The sequence below is a fragment of the Palaemon carinicauda genome, chromosome 9 (genome assembly GCF_036898095.1).
Source record: "Palaemon carinicauda isolate YSFRI2023 chromosome 9, ASM3689809v2, whole genome shotgun sequence".
Taxonomy (NCBI): domain Eukaryota; kingdom Metazoa; phylum Arthropoda; class Malacostraca; order Decapoda; family Palaemonidae; genus Palaemon; species Palaemon carinicauda.
In genome coordinates, this window is record NC_090733.1 from 136,109,761 (window position 1) to 136,132,824 (window position 23,064).

The window sequence follows — 23,064 nt, forward strand, 5'->3', positions numbered from 1 at the left end:
CAAAAGTGTAAGGGGGGTCGTAGGTGGGCGTTAGCCCCACACCTGTTAGGTAACAAGGTAAGGACAAAGCTAGGAGGTTAGGTTTGGGAGGGAAGTTTAGGTTAGTTGGTGTCCATATTTTAAGCTCGGTGGAGGAACTGGCCGCTGATATACAAAGGCTCCATAAAATATTTTGGCATCCTATGGTGCTTTACCCCCTATGCAGGGTTACCTGGCACCCTTTCCATATAATGGCCTGTTTTGAAAATTTTTTAAAATATGATCCGTTCAACCTAACACTGCTGAAATATGGCGATTCAATTTTATTTTCATTACTTTAAGAAACTTGCTTAGAAAGAACAAGCATGTCAATAAAGATAACTACCCAATTCCAGTAAAAACAGTTATCAAAATCATCTGAAACATGAAAATACTGCACCGAGTATGCCTGAATAGCCAGTTGTTGCTACAGGAATACAAACTCGTCTTGTATTAAGAGTATAATTTCAGCAAAGCTGGAAACTCAGCTGCTAAAATTCATAACGAGGTTTGGTAGTTACTGGTCGATGCCGGGGAACTTCGACCTAGCCGCTGAGCAGTACGGATGTAGTATCATTGTGACAACACTGGCGGTGATTTTCCATCCATTTTCTTTCTTTTCAATGATCGGATGCTGTTATGGATAAACCACTTGAGGATATGGCAAATCCTCATTCTTTATGTCATTCTTGCAGTGGTCGTGACTGCCTGCAGCCATCCCCCTGTGAAGAATGTAGGGAAGTGGCCATCTTCACAGTGGTTGCAGTACGGCAATAGGAGCAAGAAGTACTGTAGTCAAAGCGAGATTCTTTGCGCCTGGTATTCAAACTTCTAAACTTTCTCAGTTTTCCTACATCGGCGGGATTACGAAGAAGGATAATGACTCCAACCTAACTTTGGGACAAGCTATGAGTGAACCAACTTTGTTATCTTCTCCCAGAGAAACAGGTAGTGCCCATCCTTCTCCTTGTGGAAAAGCGCCCTGCTGTTTTTTCGCACAACGCCCCTGCTAAGGACAACATTCTAAGTTCACGGTAGCCTTCCTTAGGTCTCAGGGGAGGCCTCCTCACAAGCAAGTCATCGTTATAATTATGAGTAAAGTCTCTTGTACGCGTGCGATGCCCTTCTGGGGAGTGTTCTCATTCACGTGATCGATCACCCTATACACTCCTCTTATAAGAGTTTGTGTTTATTTATGAGGAAAGAAGTTTACAAAGATACTCTTATAAGCGATTGCCACACACAAGGTCAATGTTTTCACACAAGGAGCTCCAATAGAAAGGAGACCAACCTTGTTCGAAATCACCACGTGCTAGTTCTTTGAGAGCGCACCGATTCCTCAGGCTCTAGGGCGTACCGGTCTAAGCAAGACAGGTTACGTATTCGTTCCCCTAGTGTTAGATAACAGTCTGATCACCCTAGAAGGGAATAATCAAGGAGGACCCAACATGGTCAATCTAAGGGATACTAAAATGAGTCCCATTAGGATTTGGGAATCGACTCGGAGGTACTCCTCAAGCAGTCTTGAAAGACATCCGACCACACCTGTAACCAGCAACACATCGTTTTAGATTTCAACAGCCGAGTTTCCAGTTTTTCTGAAATCATACGCCTATTAAAGGGTTTGGGTTAGTATAGTTAGGTAAAATGTAAATTATTTTTATTATGTGATGTTTTTATTGATCTATTTTTGCCATAATGTACAGTAATTTCTGAATTATTTACCATTACATAGTGAACAGAGTATGACGAACTATTTTTGCTGAACATTAGGTTAGATATTATGTGTCACTGTTATGATTTGTATGAAATTTATGTATACAGTAGATACTCGCAAAATAATGTCTTGACTTAAGTTGTGTAAAGTAGAAAACAGCTCCTATTTTAGAAACTATAAAATATTGTTTTAGGATAACTATTATGCCCATTTATTGCATGAAATATTTTTTTCATTTCTCATTATAACTTATATATACTGTACTGTACATTTTTATATACAAGATTTAAATTGATTTATTTCCAGATTCTTTGGCGCTTTTGACATGGCCTATGTGCTTACTGGATGTAGTTTGATAAGTGTGTGCTACCTGTTCATTATGGATTTCTAAAAATATATCAACAAACATACAAAAGTAAGTGGGCAGAACTTAAAAAAGCATACAATACTAGGCAATTTTATGTGATGAATATTCTTTCTTATCAGCATTACAGTTTTTATTAAAATTTGTATGTTGTCCTTTGTAATATAATATATATACAGTATCCTCATCATCCTCATCTCCTCCTACGCCTATTGACGCAAAGGGCCTCGGTTAGATTTCGCCAGTCATCTCTATCTTGAGCTTTTAAATCAATACTTTTCCATTCATCATATCTCTTACTTCACGCTTCATAGTCCTCAGCCATGTAGACTTGGGTCTTCCAACTCTTCTAGTTCCCTGTAGAGCCCAGTTTGGTGAACTAATCTCTCCTGGGAATGCGGAGAGCATGCCCAAACCATCTCCATCTGCACCTCCCCATGATCTCATCTATGTATTGCACACTAGTAATCTCTCATAGTTTAATTTTTTTAACCAAGAATATTAAAATTTTGCAGATGTTGGAGTCCTTGCACCAAAAAGATCCTCCGTCAGAATTTGACGATGTTGCAGAGAAAAATAGAAAAAACCAAATACACGGGTTGAATCGAATAGACAGATTAAGGTGAGGAGCCTGGGTATGATTGTACTGTAAAGTTTTGATACATTGTAAATCATGTTTTTATCTCAGATAGTATGTCATATTTATGGTCTTCACACCCATGGCATGCATTGTTTCTGATACTTGCTTCAACAGATTCCTTGAATCTAATGCTAATTAAAGAGATTTGTCAGTTTATGTATGGAAAAACATCTCTTGAATTTTCTCCAGATGCAAAAAATTCACAGAAGGGATGGATATACAAGTGGTTATATCTGCTACTTCAGGAATAAATCATGGGGGCTTTTGCCAGTCATTCAACCCAAGTACTAAATGCCAAATGTCACCATAATGCTTTGAAGCCATTTTGAAATCAAATTCCCCTCCCTATCATCAGAAGCTTTTATCTCGTAGGAAGAGCATGAATCTGAAGTAGAGTAGGGCTCACCATTGACTTTATATCTCCAAGAATAATAATTAGATCGTATACAGTACGTAAATGTGAAGTAGCAGCTGACCAAATTTTACATTTTAAAGTTGGTGCTTAGAGTTGTAGTAGTTTATGATTCTGGAATATGGCTGACTTTCAGAAATTTCACTCTTGTAAGTACAGTATACAAAAGTTTAAACGAGACCTTAAAGAAACGAAAGTGGTCCAGTAGTTTGGAACATTAGTTTTCATTTTATGCTTATCTCAATAATTTGGATGTAGTGCATACAGTAATACATTAATGATGAGTAAGGAAGGTTAGTATTGCCTTTAACAATTTTTATTTGTTACTGTTTAAGACATACATACAGTATAATTACTCAAAGTGGTAGTCATATGCTCTATATGTCCATATAATTTGTATTTCAAATTCCATCTTTATCTACAGTCATGTTGAGGATTACACTGCTGCTCAGGAAGAGTGGGATAATGTCCAAACAGTCGAGCCTATTCTGAAATCTCCCAAGAAGGACGACCTGCCAACCAGTCCTAAAAAGTATATCGATGGTATCAAATCTTCCCCGGCAAAATCGCCACCGACTTCACCGCCTCCCCTACCTCCAAACCTCAGAATAACACCTCACACAGATTTCGATGAAGTGTGGGATTTCTTTACACGGCAAGACATGAGTCACGTCATGGTGGGTTTCGCATGCTGGTTAGCGTTGAAGACATGACATATGTTGAGCATTGCATTTCATTTATTTGTGTATTTTACCAAAGTCAGTACAAACTTGTTTTTGTTCTCATCTCTGTATTAAAAGGTTTGTAGTGGTACAATGCTTTGGAGAGACTGTACATAATTATTTGCTTAACCTTATGACGTAATTGCATTCCTGACCTTTGATTAGGGAAACATTGATCTTTAGATAGAAGGAACTGCTCCTAAAAGCCATCAGAGTAAATGTTCCTTCCTGATAGTAAACCAAAAGCTTATTGTTGGGCATCAACGATAGGTTTTCTGCCTCTGTATCCTACCTTTAATGTTCATTGATAAAGCCTCATTAATGTTATGATGTCCACACAATATATATACTGTAGGCATTCAGTCCATAAAAAGGTTGATATATCACTATATCAGAAGCTTGCAGCTTACTTTCACAGATATCTTACTGAATCAGCATTCAGAAGAGAAAAATTAAAACAAATACAGAACTCATTACAGTCATAACCTTTTATGTTAGGGTCACCTCCATGAGTCTTGGAAAGATTTGAAAGCTATAGGAAGAGATCCATGAGTAGTCCAGGCCTTCTGGAAGGGGATCAGAATATATTCCTTAAAGGTATCAGTTCATGATGAAATTCCACTTTATCAGAAATTCCTAAAATATGAGTCATTAGATATTGAACTTTTCAGTATGAAAGAGAGTTACTAAATTGGTGCTCAAATATAATGCCTCGGGATTCCAGAGCAGAGCCTTTTCAATACCAGCTGTGAGAATAGATAAGATTTAGTTAGGAAAAAGGTTTAAAACCTTATGGACCCAAATAGACATGGAGGCCTACAACAGATGCCCATGCAATAGCATTCAGGAAGTAACCTGTGTGTAGATTAAGACCCCGTTTCAGCTTTAAGCGGGTTTTACACAGTCGAATGGTTCGTCGAACCCGGAAAGTTGAACCTGCTTGTCAAACGGTTCGAAGAGGTGGCAGACAATCACAATGGAGCCCCGCCCACAAAAGTCAGGCGAGAACAGACTTTCTTGAAACTGTTCGACAAACGTTTTTGACAACCAAATACCTTGTTCACACGTTCGAACATCACTTCAAAAACTTGTCTGTCGAACTGTTCGACCCTGTACACCCTGCTTAAGGTCCTATTCTTAAATCTGTATAATGTTCATGGTATTCTCATAAGTTATGGCTTCGATATTATTGAAGTGAAGTGTGTTTGAAAAGGTTCTATATTTTGTTTATCATCATTATAAACTATCAATTGTATTGTTTATATTTTCAGGGATCAATCAAAAGTATTATTTGGTATTATTGAAGTAAAATGTGTTTGACAAAATTCTATATCTTGTTTAGCATTATTGTAAACTATAAATTGTATTGTTTACATTTCAGGGGTCTATTAAACCAACTTTAGAAAGGAGAGGAGTTAACGGTTTATTGCGTTCTATTTTCGGTCCCAAGAAATTGAAAGCGGAGTTAGTTGATGAGAGGAACTTATTATTTGCAATAGCCCAGTGTAAGTACAGTATTTCTTTACAGATAATAAATATTATATGGATTTTTTTATTATTCTTTGAAAGCATAAGTGCTACAGTATTCTGTTTTAGTGAATTTATTTCACTAAATATTTATTTCAATGTTGTTACTGTTCTTAAAATATTTTTTTTCAATATCAAACTTACCCGATGATCATATAGCTGCATCCCTGCTGCCCGACAGAAAAAACCTACGGGAGGAATACGCCAGCGATCGCTATACAGGTGGGGGTGTACATCAACAGCGCCATCTGTCAAGTAGGTACTCAAGTACTCGATGTCAACAACGAACCAATTTTCCCTCTGTCGTGCCACAGGCAAGACCTACTAAATACGCCGTCCCTAACTGGATTTGTTTTCACAACGATTTGGTGAAGTACACTATTCCAGTTTTGAGCTTTCGCTATGCAGGGGTTTTATCTTCATTTCAAAACTTGAACTCGTTTTGGATAGATTTAATTATGGTGACGAAGAGAGTATGGACTCTCTTTCACTTTTAAATGGCCGACCCTTCCCTTAGACGGAAGTGTTGGTGACGAAGAGAGTATGGACTCTCTTTCACTTTTAAATGGCCGACCCTTCCCTTAGACGGAAGTGTGTTTAGGTTTTTGGTAATTTTGCTTAACAAGTTATAGATCTATTTATTTTATATCTCTCCGCCTTTATAGGCCTCTTCGATTAACTTTCCATTTATTATAAACTTATAAAAAATTAATTTTTATGTTTGTTTATATGCGACCTTTCCTAATAGTAGGCGGTCCTTACTTGGAACCGAAGTTAATTAACCTGGAGCCCGTCATATCGTATTTTCCTTTTAAGAATTTATACTTTTAATGTTTTTGAAAGAATTTCTTTGATAGTCTCGTACTGTTTTCAAAGATGAACTAACGTTTAGTTTAGTCTCCGCAGTGGTTGACGTTCAGAACGTTCAACATGCGCTCTATCGTTACGATAGAGAGAGAGTATTTCACGGTTTCACGTTGCAGTAAGAGTAAACCGATTCTAGCGTTTCGTTCATTCTTTCTTAGCTTAAATGGTTTTAATTCTAATAAAGGAACTTTTTATTTGGGAAACCTTTCAGTTTTTTCCTTTAGCAAGTAATATGTTTTAACGATATATAATTGGGCTCTTCTCTCAGGTTCTAAGTCAAGAGAGAAGAGAGAGAGAGATAGAGACGGAGGGAGAGAGAGGAGAATAAACGTTTCGTTCAAGCGGGTAACGTTGTTCTCGTTTTACTCTCCTCCCTAGTCGCTGTAGGGGAAGAAGGTAAAACGTCTCTAGAGTTTTATTCTTGTTCCCAGGCTTTATGCGGTGAGAGATTTTAAACGTAGTTTATTTGATCTAGTGTTTAGTCTCTTTTCCAGCCACTGAATTCTTTATCTTTCATTATGTTTTTCTGTTGCATTGTAAAACTGTTTTCGCAATTACTACCTTTTAATGAAGGATAGGATTGCGTGTTTCAGGTACAAATCACTTAAAGTTTCGATTTCAGTGAAATAAGTGCAAACAGAAAATCAAAAGTGATAAAGTGATATGCGCAAAGTGTTACAGTGTTGCGTCCGAGGGTTCGTCTGTTCGTGCCAGTTGTTCACCTAGTCCGATACCTCTTACAAGCTCCCAAGCCCAGGGGAGAAGTAATGTCGAAGGACTTATGGGTTCCACAGGCCTTGATCGACGAACAGACGTTTCCCTCGGTGGTTTCGGGTGTATCTACACACGTTGCCGACGTGATCGCCCCACCCACATAAAGACGAGAGAGCCCATTTATTCCTCGTCTGCGGAAGAGGTTTCTCGCAGAAACCATGGACCAAATCTTGCAGCTTTAAGTGCAAGTCGGTCCCTTCCGCGCAAGTCCAACGGCCTAGGTGTAGCCACTGGGTCAGTTCGGACTCGCTGCAGTCATCCGACGACTGCACACCTCCCAAGAGAGGCAAGGTGGTACCGCAACAGGCAGTAACTCCGTCTGTTGCCGCACCAGCTGTTTTAGACCCTCAGTCACAACGGACAGTGGCTCCGTTTGTTGCCGTCTTGGTAGACCCTAGTGGTCCATGTTGCAGACTATGCAGTCTCAGCTTGCTTCCTTCATGCAGGAGTATCGTGCTGAGAAGGTTGACACTGCACCTGTTAACCTACAACCTGCCACGGTTGTGCGCTCAGCAGATACTGCGGCTGCCAGCTCCCACACTCCACCTGTGAGAGCTCCACCACCGATGCGCAGTCGACCCTGCCAGACGCATGTTCATGCTGCACCCTCCGTTGACATGCGTGAGCTACCGCATCAGCAGTGGGAAGGTGCTGTCAAGCTGCCGTGTTTTGCCACAATGCGGCATGCTCCGCAACCCACGGCAGTCCCTCCCACGCACCAGCACTCCGCTTTTGTTGTTGCCAGCTCCCACACTCCGACTGCGGAGAAGGTTGACGATGCACCCGTTGGCCTACAGCCTACCACGGTTGTGCGCCCGGCATGGCTGCCTGCTCCCACACTCTTGTTGTGAGAGCTCCTCCACCCATGCGCAGTCGACCCTGCCAGACGTATGCTGACTCCCACAGACACACGGAGCACTCCGTTGCCGTGCGTGAGCTACCACAAGCTGCCGTGTTTTGACACGGTGTGTCAGCCTCCGCAACACACTGTGGTTACCGCCACTCGCCCGCAGCAAACTAGTCAGTCAGGAGTTGAGGCTTCCCCACACAGCTTTGGTTGTTCCCAACTCACAGACTGTCAAACAGTTACATGACGTTGCCTTCTGGTCTGCTACTAATACACCAGTGCTGTATGTCCTCACGCTCCTGTTATGGTTGACAGTTCAGTCTTTGACAGTTCACAGACTGTCAAGCAGTTTCATAACGTTGCCTTCTGGTCTGCTGCTTATGCACCAGTGAAACCCTCACTGAGATAACCTAGCTTTTCTCGGACATGGTTCCTGTAGATGAGAAAGTGCTGTTCTCCCTCCTTCTGATATTCCCTTGAGGACTCTGTCATTTGGAGAGGAGCCTTAAGCTGCTTAGCCTCCTATGGACTTTAATTAAAGCATAACATGCTTCCAGGGAGGGTAAATGGTTCCGCTTCAGTCGCTAACCCCGTCTGTTGCCACACCTGCTCCCATAGACCTTGGGCTTTGTTGCAAGACATGCAGTCCAAGCTTAGTCCTTGATAGAGGATTTTTTACGGAGAAGAACCTTCTTGCCAACAACCTTCCTACCGGTTGGTTGTACGCCCTGTTGACGCTGAGATATCCTACTCACGTCCGCCAGTTGAGATGGTTCCTCCTCCGGTGCGACCCAGTGTGGGTTGCCAGTCGCACGTTGACGTTAAGCGACTCTCGGAGGTGGTTGTGGATGTTCAGTGTGTCACTAGGAAGACGTTCAACAACCAGCAGAGGTGACTTGTTGTGACGCAGTGCGGCAACCTCAGCAACCCGATTAGGGGTTGTCTGCACAACCCAGACAGTCTAGACAGTTTCGGGTTGTCGCTGTACTTCCTCGCTTCCCCATGGTTGACAGTTCACAGACTGTGCAGCAGTACCATGATCTTGTGTCCGGCTCCGTCACGCATCCACCAGTGCGACCGGATTCAGTGAGTCAGACGTTGCCCACTCCGTTGCCGTTTCCTCATCAGTTTCGGATGAGGAACCCTCTGATGAGGACATGGCTGAACAAGACGATCAACCCCCAGCCCTGCTATCCATCCAGAAGATGCTGAAGAAGGAACACGGCCCTGTCAGGCTGTGGATGAGTCTGGTTAAGACACTGTCATCCGTGGTTCAATTGGTGTCACTTGGAAGACTACACCTCCGTCCTCTTCGGTTTCATCTAGCTCTTCACTGGAAAAGGACAAGACGCTAGAAGCGGTCTCGATCCCGGTTTCCGGAAGATAAGTCTGGTCTGACTGGATGTAAGGACTTTCTTCAACCTTTGATAGGGTCTTCCCCTGACTGTTCAGACTCCCAACCACGTTCTCTTCTCAGACGCTTCGGACGTAGGCTGGGGTGCGACCTTAGGCGGTAGGGAATGCTCGGGATTATGGAACTCGAGTCAAAGGACAATGCATTTCAACTGCAAGAAGCTTCTGGCAGTACGTCTGACCTGGAAAAGCTTCAGGTCTCTCCTTCAAGGCAAAGTAGTGGAGGTGAACACGGTCAACTCCCTGCTTTGATGTACATCTCCTAGCAAGGAGGGACCTACTCTCTGACATGGTACGAGTTCGCAAGTGACCTCCTCTCCTGTTCAACAGGTCTAGACTTTTCACTAGTTACAAGTTTCTTCCAAGGCAACTTGAATGTCTTAGCAGATTGTCTCAGTAGGAAGGGACAATTATTCCAACATATTGGACCCTCCACAAGGATGTATGCAAGAGACTTTGGGTCACCTGGGGCCAGCCAACCATAGATCTCTTCGCAACCTCGATGTCCAAGAGGCTCTCAATACTTTGCTCACCTATCCCGGACCCAGCAGTAGTTCTTCAGATGCCTTTCTACTTGATTGGTCTCATCTAGATCTATATGCATTCCCTCCGTTCTAGATTGTCAACAAGGTACTGCAGAAGTTCGCCTCTCACGAAGGGACAAGTGGACGCTAATTGCTTCCCTCTGGCCCGCGAGAGAATAACTTACCGAGGTACTTCGATGGCTAGTAGACGTTCCCAGAACTCTTCCCCTAAGGGTGGACCTGCTACGTCTACCACGCGTAAAGAAAGTTCTCCAAGGCCTCCACGCTCTTCGTCTCTCTGCCTTCAGAGTATCGAAAGACTCTCGAGAACTAGAGGTTTTTCGAAGGAGGCAACCAGAGCGATTGCTAGAGCAAGGAGAACATCCACCCTTAGAGTCTACCAATCGAAGTGGGAAATCTTTCGAAACTGGTGCAAGTCAGTATCCGTATCCTCGACCAGTACCTCTGTAACTCAAATAGCTGACTTCCTCTTATATCTGAGGAAAGAGCGATCTCTTTCAGCTCCCACTTTCAGGGTTACAGAAGCATGTTGGCATCAGTCTTCCGTCACAGAGGCTTAGATCTTTCCAACAATAAAGATCTACAGGACCTCCTTAAGTCTTTTGAGACCACGAGGGAGCGTCGTTTGGTTACACCTGGTTGGAATTTAGACGTGGTTCTAAGATTCCTTATGTTAGACAGGTTCGAACCACTTCAATCAGCCTCCCTGAAAGATCTCACCTTTAAGACTCTTTTCCTGATATGCTTAACCACAGCTAAAAGAGTCAGTGAGATTCATGCCTTCAGCAAGAACATCGGATTCTCATCCGAAACGGCTACATGTTCTACATCTTGGTTTTCTAGCCAAACACGAGCTGCCTTCTCGGCCTTGACCAATATCGTTCGATATTCCAAACTTATCGTATGGTTGGAAATGAACTAAAAAGAGTATTATGTCCTGTAAGAGCTCTTAAGTTCTATTTTAAAACCTTTACGAGGCCCGTCTGAAGCTTTATGGTGTTCAGTTAAGAATTCATCTTTGCCTATGTCAGAGAATTCTTTATCCTATTTTTATCAGACTGTTAATACGAGAAGCTCATTCCCTTCTGAATGAGGAAGACCAAGCTTGGCTGAAGGTAAGGACACACGAAGTTAGAGCTGTCACAACTTCCGTGGCCTTTAAACAAAATAGATCTCTGCAAAATATATTCGACGCAACCTATTGGAAAAGCAAATCAGTGTTCGCGTCTTTTATCTTAATAATGTCCAGTCTCTTTACGAGAACTGCTACACTCTGGGACCATTCGTAGCAACGAGTGCAGTAGTGGTGGGGGCTCCACCACTACAATTCCCTAATTCCAGAACCTTTTTAATCTTTCTCTTGAAATATTTTTGGGTTGTCCGGAAGGCTAAGAAGCCTTTCGCATCCTACTTGATTTGGCGGGTGGTCAAAATCATTTCTTGAGAAGCGCCTAGATTAAAGGTTTTGATGAGGACCTTTAGTATGGGTTGCAACCCTTCATACTTCAGCTCCTAGGAGTCGCTCAGCATCCTATGAGGATCGCGAGGCTCAGTAAGGAAGACGTACTTAAAAAGGCAGAGTAATTGTTCAAGTCGTCTTCCTTACCAGGTACTTATTTATTTTATGCTTGTTATTTTGAATAACTGCTAAAATAAAATACGGAATACTTAGCTCATAATGTCAACTTGTTATGCTGGTCTCTACCCACCCCCCTGGGTGTGAATCAGCTATATGATCATCGGGTAAGTTTGATATTGAAAAATGTTATTTTCCTTAGTAAAATAAATTTTTGAATATACTTACCCGATGATCATAAATTAAAGGACCCACCCTTCCTCCCCAATAGAGAACCAGTGGGACAGAGGAGAAAATTGGTTCGTTGTTGACATCGAGTACTTGAGTACCTACTTGACAGATGGCGCTGTTGATGTACACCCCCACCTGTATAGCGATCGCTGGCGTATTCCTCCCGTAGGTTTTTTCTGTCGGGCAGCAGGGATGCAGCTATATGATCATCGGGTAAGTATATTCAAAAATTTATTTTACTAAGGAAAATAACATATTTTTCCTTGTTTCCTTTCCTCACTGGGCTATTTTCCCTGTTGGAGCCCCTGGGCTTATAGCATCCTGCTTTTCCAACTAGGGTTGTAGCTTAGCAACTAATAATAATGATAATAATGTGCGTGTTATTATTTGGTAGTATAGTGTATATCATTTTCATACATTTGTATTAACCTTTTCCTAATTTTCAGGTCAGTTTGATAACAGCGAACCAATTAATCTCCAGATATTACAGACTGTCTATAAAGTGCTCACATCCACAAAGGTCGACTGTCCTCGTTTTGGGAATCATTGGGATGAGATTGGATTTCAGGTAGTACCTACAGCATTTAATTTGTTACGATTATTATAAATTATGTGATCTGGCTACTACATATTATGGTGAATAAGTATTTTGTTATAAGATATATAAGTATGAAGTAAAATAATGTTCTGTAAGAACCAAATTTTTGGTAGTTTGTCTAAGGTAAACTTGCCAGTGAATTCAACACTATACTACCGTATACTCTTACTGAAAATGAAAAGACCAGTCTATATCTACGACAAAGTAGATATGGTTAACCCTTTTACCCCCAATGCTATTTGGAACTTTCCAACCCTTGACCCCCAGGCATTTTCCTTTTTCTAGCACGTTTTGCAATATTTTTTTATTTAGATCGCGTTGACAGCCTTAATTTTCATCGTAGAGAGGTCAGGTTAGTCTCATTATTTTGAAAAATGCCTCAAGTTTCTCATAAAGTTATCAAAAATATGCAAAAAAAAATGCAAATAGCAGCCTTTTGCAACAACGTACTGGTAAGTCCATGGGATTTAAGGGATGAGTTTTGTGAAACGTAGCAGTACGTCCATATGGGTAGAAGAGTTAAATATATTTCATATGTTCATTATATTACACTCCTAAGAATATATGTTGTGACGCAAGGATGCACAAACTGGTTGCAAAAATATCTTCATGTGTACATTAGAATCAATAAGGATGTTTTCCTTATGTTTATTTGAACTTTAACATAATTGTTGATCAAAAGAGTACAGTACAGTTGGTACATATGGTTATCAGTCATTTAGGATAACCATTTAGGATGCTTATAAGGAATCACTTAAATCAGATACTGTATTATGTTATCAATCACAATCTTATTGCTGTAGCTAAATTGAATTGTTAGGGTATAGAATGCATATGAATGTTACTTTGATATTTTCCTTTTTTTTTTCACTGCTTCCTTTTTATAAAGATGAGTCATCTTAAAAATAAACAAATATAATATTGAAAGTATTCCAAAGTAATGTCATAAGATAATTTCTTTATGTACTCAATCATATTCACATGATAACTACTGTTTTGATAATAGCTATAAACGAACTGTATGAAAACTGCAATATTCCATAACATTGGTGCTGATGTAATACGAATTATGAAGAGGTTTTGAATAAGTTATGCTTGAGATCAGCTGATCACAATCAAAGGTAAAAAATAAAAAGCCTGTAATTGCCGATTGTGAAAATGCACCCAAAATTACAAAATAATTTACAAAAACTCTCCAATAAAAAACTATTACTTTTTAAAAATCATGATTTTTTAGACTATGATAATGTTTACTGCAAAAACTAGAAATCCACTGATAAGATCGAAATGCCGTGTTTTAAGCCTTATTCTATGATTGAACATAAATTTAAGCAACGTATAAGTGTATTTCGTGTATCGTATTTAACTATCATCATCTCCTCCTACGACTATTGACGCAAAGGGCCTCGGTTAGATTTCACCAGTCGTATTGACACTTTACAAGGAAAATGATTACACCACAATCCTCAGCCATCCCGCAAGTCTTATACTTAGGAAAAATACAAATAATTTAAAATATTTTCTATTTTTCCCTGGGAAATATGTCCAGTTTATTATTAGATTACAGGCCTTCAACTTACAAACTTAATTGGTTCCAAGCCTCTGTTGGTGAGTCAAATTTAGTTAAATTTTGGCTTAGGGTAGGCCTAATCTGATTCCCAGCCACAAAATTCAACAAATACTGTAGTCATGTTTCATATGATATAGATATTTAGGCTGGGAAGAACGTAGAGAGGAGACGTCCCCTTTTTTGTTTCATTTGTTTGATGTCGGCTACCCCCCAAAATAGGGGAAAGTGCCTTTGTATATGTATGTATATATAAATGTTATTTTGCTTACAGTATTACATACATACATATACCAAGGGACTTCCCCCAATTTTGGGGGGTAGCCGACATCAACAAATGAAACAAAAACAAAAAAGGGGACCTCTACTCTCTACGTTCCTCCCAGCCTAACAAGGGACTCAACCGAGTTCAGCTGGTACTGCTAGGGTGCCACAGCCCACCCTCCCCCGTTATCCACCCCAGATGAAGCTTCATAATGCTGAGTCCCCTACTGCTGCTACCTCCGCGGTCATCTAAGGCATCGGAGGAAGCAGCAGGGCCTACTGAAACTGCGTCACAATCGCCCGCCATTCATTCCTATTTCTAGAACGCTCTTTGCCTCTCTCACATCTATCCTCCTATCACCCAGAGCTTCCTTCACTCCATCCATCCACCCAAACCTTAGCCTTCCTCTTTTACTTCTCCCATCAACTCTTGCATTCATCACCTTCTTTAGCAGACACCCATTTTCCATTCTCTCAACATGGCCAAACCACCTCAACACATTCATATCCACTCTAGCCGCTAACTCATTTCTTACACCCGTTCTCACCCTCACTACTTCGTTCCTAACCCTATCTACTCGAGATACACCAGCCATACTCCTTAGACACTTCATCTCAAATACATTCAATTTCTGTCTCTCCATCGCTTTCATTTCCCACAACTCCGATCCATACATCACAGTTGGTACAATCACTTTCTCATATAGAACTCTCTTTACATTCATGCCCAACAGTATTAAATGACATAATATTGTTTTATTACAGTATTTATTTATCCTATCTTTGTTCTCTTCAGTTGGATTTGTGTTTGTATCTCTGGATGTTTGTAAGTTGAGGACCTACTGTATTAGAATTAAGAATATTCACTGGGCACCATCTTTCAGGGTGTTGATCCAGCCACAGACCTACGAGGTGTTGGACTACTGGGTTTGGTTCAGGCCTTACACCTGCTCACGCACGAAGCCTTGTTACCTCTAGCTCGAGACATATTTCGACTTAGCCACGACCAACATTCACAATTCCCTCTGATGGTGCTCTCTATCAATGTTACCAGAATTTCTTTACAAACACTCAGAGAAGGATACTTGAATAAGTAAGATAGGTCTTTTATTTTCTATGTATGTTTCGTAAAGAATTTAATAATCTTATGATTACGAAAAATTTTGGTGGTTCAATAGTTGATATGAAATAATTTGATCAGAATTTTGTAGGAAGTAATTAAATGAAAAGTAAAAATCTTAAGTATGAGTTTGTTAATGATTTGCTCTTAATAGTTTGTAGTTCCTTCTACCTTATTTCATATTTTTCAATATTTAACTTAGCCGGTGATTATATAGCTGCAACTCTGTTGCTCGACAGATAACTCTACGGAAAAACTCGCCAGCGATCGCTACACAGGTTGCGGGTGTGCCCAACAGCGCCATCTGTCGACCAGATACCCAGCTCTCAATGTAAACAAAGACTCAATTTTCTCTCTGTCGAGGTGTCGACAATACGTACTTTACTCGCTGTTGCTAAACTGGAGTTTTTCACATCTATTTGGTGAAGTACTATATTCTAGTTTTGAGCTTTCGCTATGCAGGTGTTTTATCTTCATCTTAAATCTTGAACTCGCTTTGGATAGATTTAATTATGGTGACAAAGAGAGTATGGACTTTCTTTCACTTTTAAATGGCCGACCCTTCCCTTAGACGGAAGTGTGTTTAGGCTTTTAGTATTATCTTATCACGTTATAGATTTTCCTCTACAGTGGAACCTCTACATCCGAATTTTCCAACATCCGAAGTAAAATTCAAGCAAATTTTTGACTCTACACCCGAATTTTATTTCGACACACGAAGTAAACATTACGTCATTGAGTGTCGAGTGCTCAGTTCTCTATTCTTGTGTGTATCGTGTGGTTGTCCTCTGTTTGGTCTGTTATTAACAGTGCTTATTTTCTTCCTTTTCTTACATTTCCTTTCCGATTTTACCTATAATCAGGGTGCCTAAGAACCTAAGTATCAGTACAGGAAGAAGGCAATTCTTTCACTAGAATTGAAGCAAGAAATTATAGAAAAACATGAGAGCAGTGTGCATGTGAGTGATACTGTATGGCTAAACAATATGGCCGGAATAGGCCTATGATCTCGAGGATCATCAAGCTGAAGGCAGCCATTAAAGCAAATAACCATCGAAGGGGATCACCATTATTACAAGACATCGTAGCAATACCCTGGAAGAGATAGATCGCCTTTTGTTGATAGGGATAAAGGACAAAGAGATTGTTGGCAACGATCATTTGTGAGAAGGGCCAGCGTGATGAACAGAAAGAAAGAAAAAAGTGAAGCAAAGAAAACCAAGATAGCATTAACAAGCTCTTCTAAATAAGACTTCTCTCTTTTTTTGTTTCTCTCTAAACATAGCATTAACATGTTCTTTAAATAAAATCTCTCTCTCTCTCTCTCTCTCTCTCTCTCTCTCTCTCTCTCTCTCTCTCTCTCTCTCTCTCTCTCTTTAGTGTTAGATACGTCTACGTCTATTATTTTTTTTTCCGAGCGAGAGAGAGAGAGAGAGAGAGAGAGAGAGAGAGAGAGAGAGAGAGAGAGAGAGAGAGAGAGAGAGAGAGAGATTAAACAAAAATGTGTTTAGAGTAGGCCTACATATGATTTTTAACAGCGTCAACGAGTTGAAAAACAATTAAATAAAACTAAGAAAGTAATAACAGCTAATCTGAATTCCTTTATCAACTAAAACAAATATTGATACAAACACACTCGTGTGCGTATGCACAAACACACACACACAGGTGCAAGAATTGCTACGCAATAAGAGAGACGGTCGGGGTGGAGGTAGAGATGGTAACTGCGATAACATACCGTAACTCGTCACTGAAAGTCATGAAAATAAAAAGATCAAAAGAAAAAAAATGTAAAAAATATGAAATATAAAAATTAAAAAAAAAAATAAATAAGCTAAGTTAGATTAAAATTTCCGTAGTGTAAGTTACGGTATGTTATCGCAGTCACCATCTCTACCTCCTCGCCGATCGTGTCTCCTCGTGCGTGTGTGTGTGTTTGCGCATACGCACACGAGTGTGTTTGTATTAATATTTGTTTTAGTTAATAAAGGAATTCAGATTCGCTGATATTGTTTTTTAGTTACATTTAACTGTCTTTCAACTCGTTAACGCTGTTAAAAATCATATGTACACAACACACTTTTGTTTAATCTCTCTCTCTCTCTCTCTCTCTCTCTCTCTCAGAAAAAAAAATATTAGACGTCTCTAACACTAACAGTGAAGAAGAACAAGAGAGAGAGAGAGAGAGAGAGAGAGAGAGAGAGAGAGAGAGAGAGAGAGAGAGAGAGAGAGAGGGAGAGAGAGAGAGAGAGAGTATTTATTTAAAGAACATGTTAACACCATGTCTACCTTCTCGCCGATCCTCCGTCTCCTGGCATAGCAAATCCTACACCTGCGTTGGCCTGTCTCTAAGGTAAAGTGGCAATAAAACACATTTTTTATTCATTATTACTTTATAATTATCTTTTTTACATGCTTCTTTCATATTATGCAGTTATGTTATTGTTATGTGTAATTATGTGTAGCCATTTATTAAGGATTTATTATGGGTTTTTAGGCTGAGGAACGAATTAAATGAATTACCATGTATTCTTATGGGAAAATTCGTTTCTACATCCGAACATTTTCTACATCCGAAGTAAGTTGTGGAACGAATTAAATTCGTATGTAGAGGTACCACTGTATATATTTTATATCTCTCCGCCTTTATTAGGCCTCTTCGAATAACTTTCCATTTATTATAAACATATAAAAATAAATTTTAATGTTTTGTTTATATAGACCTTTCCTGAGAGTAGGCGGTCCTAACTTGGAAACCGAAGTTAATCAACGTTGAGCCCTTTATATCGTAATTAGCTTTTAAAGAGCTAAGGATTTAAAACTTTTTAAATGTAATATTTTATGAAAGAATTTCTTTGATAGTCTTCGTACTGTTTTCAAAGATGAACTAACGTTTAGTTTTTTTATGCTACGCAGTTGTTGACGTTCAGGACGTTCAACATGCGCTCTATCGTTACGATAGAGAGAGAGTGTATCACGGTTTCACTTTGCAGTAAGAGTAAATCGATTCTGACGTTTTGTTCATTCTTTCTTAGCTTAAATGTTTTAAATTCTATTTTAAAGGAACTTTTTATTTGAAAAACCTTTCAGTTTTTTCCTTTAGTCAAATAACATGTTTTTTTGACGAAATATAATTGGGCTCTTCTCTTAGGTGCGAAATCAAGAGAGAAAGAGAGAGAGAGATAGAGACGGAGGGAGAGAGAGGAGAGAAAACGTTCCGTTCAAGCGGGTAACGTTCTCGAGTTACTCTCGTCCCTAGTCACTGTACGGGGAGGAAGGATAAAACTTTTTTAGTTTTTTATTCTCGTCCCCAGGCTATGTGCGGTGAGAGATTGAAAACGTAGTTATATGAACTAGTGTTTAGTCTCTTTCCCAGCCACTGATTTTTTTATCTTAAAATATGTTTTCTGTTTTTTGCTGGTATTAATGAGCTTGCATTATACGACTGATTTCGCAATTACTACCTTTTGATGAAGGGTAGAATTGCGTGTTTCAGGTAGAAATCAGTAAAAGTTTCGATTTCAGTGAAATAAGTGCAAAACAGAAAATCGAAGTGATAAAGTGATATGCGCAAAGTGTTACAGTGTTGCGTCCGAGGGTTCGTCTGTTCGTGCCTGTCGTTCACCTAGTCCGGGACCTCTTGCATGCTCCCAAGCCCAGGGGAGAAGTAATGTCAAACGACTTATGGGTTCGAGAGGCCTTGATCAACGAACAGACGTTTTCCCTCTATGGTATCGGGTGTATCTTACCAAGATCTCCCCTACCATAAGACGAGAGAGACGTTGTTTCTCCTCGTCATCCGAAGGCTTTTCGCATAAGAAACCTGTCACAAGGTTTCGAAGCCCTTAAGCGAAAGTCAGTCCTTTCAGGACAGGTCCAGCGTCCTGGTTACAACCATTAGGACAGTTCTGACCCTATGCAGTCATCGGATAACTGCTCGCCGCCTAACAAAAGCGTAACACAGACTCCGAGAGTCTTTTTTTGTTGGCAAAGTGTTGCGGTCACAGACGTTACCCTCGTCTCTTACCACAACCATTTCCGTTGATCCTTAATGGGTTGTATGGCAAGACATACAGTATATGCTTGCCTCCCTCTTGGAAGACTATTCTGCCGATTAGTCCGTTGAGTCTAGCCGTTTATCTCATCGATATCCTGGCTTTCAGCCAACCTAACGTTCCTTTGTGCTTACTGTTGACGTTGGCGTAGCTTAGTCACGTCAGTCAGGTTGTTGAGAACCACACTCGATGCGGTCTCGTGTGGTTTTTCAGCCGCATTTGGACGTTAGGCCACTTGCTGATGCTCCTGTTGACGTTCAAGACGTTCACTAACAATCGGAGTTGACTTGTTTTGACGTTGTGCGTCAACCTCCGCATTCTAGAGTTGTTTTGACTGCTCAGTCTAGGCAGTCAAAGCAGTCTCAAGTGGACGCTGTGCGTCCTCACGCACCTGTTGTGGTTGACAGTTCAGTTGTTGACAGTTCACAGACTGTCAAGCAGTTACATGACGTTGCGTTCTGGTCCGCTACTCATGCACCAGTGAGTGTGGACTCTGCTTGTAAAGCATTGCCACCACGGTAGGTCTCTCCCTTGCTCGAGACTCAGCTTTTATCGGACAAGGTTCCTGTAGATGAGGAAGTTGCTGTTCCCCCTCCTACTGATATTCCCTTGAGGACTCTGTCAGATGGAGAGGAGCCTAAAGCTGCTTAGCCCCCTATGGACTTTAATTAAATCATGATGATTTTTTTAAGGATCTTTGTCCGGATCTTTTTGTAACTGCTGCTCCTTGTTCGCCTAAACGTCAGAGCTTACACTAGGCCTAGCTACTTCGAAGCCGTTGTTTTTAGTGCTCTCTCGCTCTCCTAGAGAGCTTTACGTTGGCTAGGCGACTGGTTTTTCACCAGGAGGAGTTTGGGGGATACAGCCTTTGCTTTCCCTTCTTTTAAACTGGTTTATAGAGCGAGAGTCTGATATGACACGAGAGAAGTTCTCGGCTTGGGAGTTCATGCCTCTGCCCAAATAGACTTCTCAATTCTCGTAGACTCTCCCTGGCGCCTGGCCAGGAGACGCTCCAAGTTTTTTACAGGTCAACTTCACAGCTGTTTTCGAGCCTTTGAAGTTTTGCTGTACAATTATGTCATGCATAACAAGGCTTTCAGGGATGGTAAGCGGTACCTCCTCAGTCGCTAACCCCGTCTGTTGCCGCACCTGCTCCCGTAGACCCTAAATGGGCTTTGCTGCAAGACATGCAGTCCAAGCTTGCGTCCTTGATAGAGGACTTTAATGCGGAGAAGGTTGCTACCGAACCTTCTGGCCAACAACCTTCCAACCGGTCGGTTGTGCGCCGTGTTGACGCTGAGGTAACCTACTCGCGTCTGCCAGTTGAGGTGGTTCCTCCACCGATGCGACCCAGTGTGGGTTGCCAGCCGCACGTTGACGTTAAGCGACGCTCGGAGGTGGTTGTTGACGTTCAGGACGTTCAACAACCAGCAGAGGTGACTTGTTTTGACGCAGTGCGTCAACCTCAGCAACCCGGTAGGGTGTTGACTGCACAACCCAGACGGTCTAGACAGTCTCGGGTTGACGCTGTGCTTCCTCGCGCACCCATGGTTGTTGACAGTTCACAGACTGTGCAGCAGTTCCATGATGTTGCGTCCGGCTCCGTCACGCATGCACCAGTGCGACCGGACTCAGCGAGCCAGACGTTGCCCACTCCGTTGCCGTTTCCTCATCAGTTTTCGGATGAGGAACCCTCTGATGAGGACGTTGCTGAACAACAAGACGATCAGCCCCCAGAATAGATCAAGCCCTGCTATCCATCCAGAAGATGCTGAAGAAGGAACGCTGCTCAGTCAGGCTGTGGATGAGTCTGGTAGGGACGCTGTCATCCGTGGAACAATTTGTGTCACTAGGAAGACTACACCTCCGTCCTCTTCAATACCATCTAGCTTTTCACTGGAAAAAGGACAAGACGCTAGAAGCGGTCTCGATCCCGGTTTCCGAAAAGATAAAGTCTTGTCTGACTTGGTGGAAGGACAATATCAACCTAAGAGAGGGTCTTCCCCTGGCTGTTCAGACTCCCAACCACGTTCTCTTCTCGGACGCATCGGACGTGGGCTGGGGCGCGACACTAGACGGTCGGGAATGCTCAGGACTGTGGAACTCGAGTCAGAGGAGCATGCATATCAACTGCAAGGAGCTGTTGGCAGTACATCTGGCCTTGAAAAGCTTCAAGTCTCTCCTTCGAGGCAAAGTGGTGGAAGTTAACTTTTGACATCACCACGGCCTTGGCGTACATCTCCAAACAAGGAGGTACCCACTCACTGACGTTGTACGAGATCGCAAGGGACCTGCTCATCTGGTCAAAAGGTCAAGACATCTCCCTAGTAACGAGGTTCATCCAAGGCGACTTGAACGTCATAGCAGATTGTCTCAGTCGGAAAGGGCAAGTAATTCCAACCGAATGGACCCTCCACAAGGATGTGTGCAAGAGACTTTGGGCCACTTGGGGTAAAACCATCCATAGATCTCTTTGCAACCTCGCTGACCAAGAGGCTTCCAATCTATTGCTCTCCAGTCCCGGACCCAGCAGCAATACATATAGATGCTTTCCTCCTAGATTGGTCACATCTGGATCTCTACGCATTCCCACCGTTCAAGATTGTCAACAAAGTACTGCAGAAGTTCGCCTCTCACGAAGGGACAAGGTTGACGTTAGTTGCTTCCCTCTGGCCCGCGAGAGAATGGTTCACCGAGATACTTCGATGGTTAGTAGACGTTCCCAGTAGTCTTCCTCTAAGGGTAGACCTTCTACATCAGCCACACGTAAAGAAGGTACTCCAAAGCCTCCACGCTCTTCGTCTGACTGCCTTCAGACTATCGAAAGACTCTCGAGAGCTAGAGGCTTTTCGAAGGAAGCAGCCAGTGCGATTGCTAGAGCAAGGAGAGCGTCTTCCATTAGAGTCTACCAATCGAAGTGGGAAGTCTTCCGAGACTGGTGCAAGTCAGTTTCTGTATCCTCGACCAGTACCTCTGTAGCTCAAATAGCTGTTTTTCTCTTATACCTGAGAAAAGGACGATCCCTTTCAGCTCCCACTATCAAGGGCTACAGAAGCATGTTGGCATCGGTCTTCCGGCATAGAGGCTTAGATCTTTCCAAACATAGAGATCTGCAAGACCTCCTTAAGTCTTTTGAGACCACCAAGGAGCGTCGTTTGGCTACCCCTGGATGGAATTTAGACGTGGTACTAAGATTCTTCATGTCAGACAGGCTGGAGCCGTTACAATCAGCCTCCCTGAAAGATCTCACTCTTAAGACTCTTTTCCTGGTATGCTTAGCCTCGGCTAAAAGAGTCAGTGAGATTCATGCCTTCAGCAAGAACATCGGATTTTCGTCAGAAAAAGCCACTTGTTCGCTACAACTTGGTTTTCTAGCCAAAAATGAGCTGCCTTCTCGGCCTTGGCCTAAATCTTTCGATATCCCCAGCTTATCGGAGATCGTAGGCAATGAACTAGAAAGAGTCTTATGCCCTGTTAGAGCTCTTAAGTTCTATTTAAAGCGTACTAAACCTTTACAAGGCCAATCTGAAGCTTTATGGTATTCAGTTAAGAAACCATCCTTGCCTATGTCAAAGAATGCTTGGTCAGACTTTATCAGATTGTTAATACGAGAAGCTCATTCACATCTGAGTGAGGAAGACCGAACTTTGCTTAAGGTGAAGACGCACGAAGTTAGAGCTGTAACAACTTCCGTGGCCTTTAAGCAAAATATATCTCTGCAAAGTATAATGGACGCAACCTATTGGAGAAGCAAGTCAGTGTTCGCGTCATTTTACTTGAAAGATGTCCAGTCTCTTTACAAGAACT

The 23,064-nt window shown here is 41.7% G+C and overlaps 1 protein-coding gene across 2 annotated transcripts in view; it reads left to right on the forward strand.

Annotated features, from left to right (window-relative positions):
- Positions 1–23,064, forward strand: part of LOC137647171 (ELMO domain-containing protein 3-like) — a 37,787-nt gene that overhangs the window by 7,895 nt on the left and 6,828 nt on the right. For both annotated transcript variants that reach the window (XM_068380453.1, XM_068380454.1), the window contains exons 2-7: positions 2,042–2,150; positions 2,615–2,721; positions 3,576–3,828; positions 5,255–5,378; positions 12,100–12,221; positions 14,967–15,175. In XM_068380453.1, the coding sequence (XP_068236554.1) occupies positions 2,615–2,721; positions 3,576–3,828; positions 5,255–5,378; positions 12,100–12,221; positions 14,967–15,175 (815 nt within the window). In that variant the 5' untranslated portion in view covers positions 2,042–2,150. The remainder of the gene's footprint in view (positions 1–2,041; positions 2,151–2,614; positions 2,722–3,575; positions 3,829–5,254; positions 5,379–12,099; positions 12,222–14,966; positions 15,176–23,064) is intronic.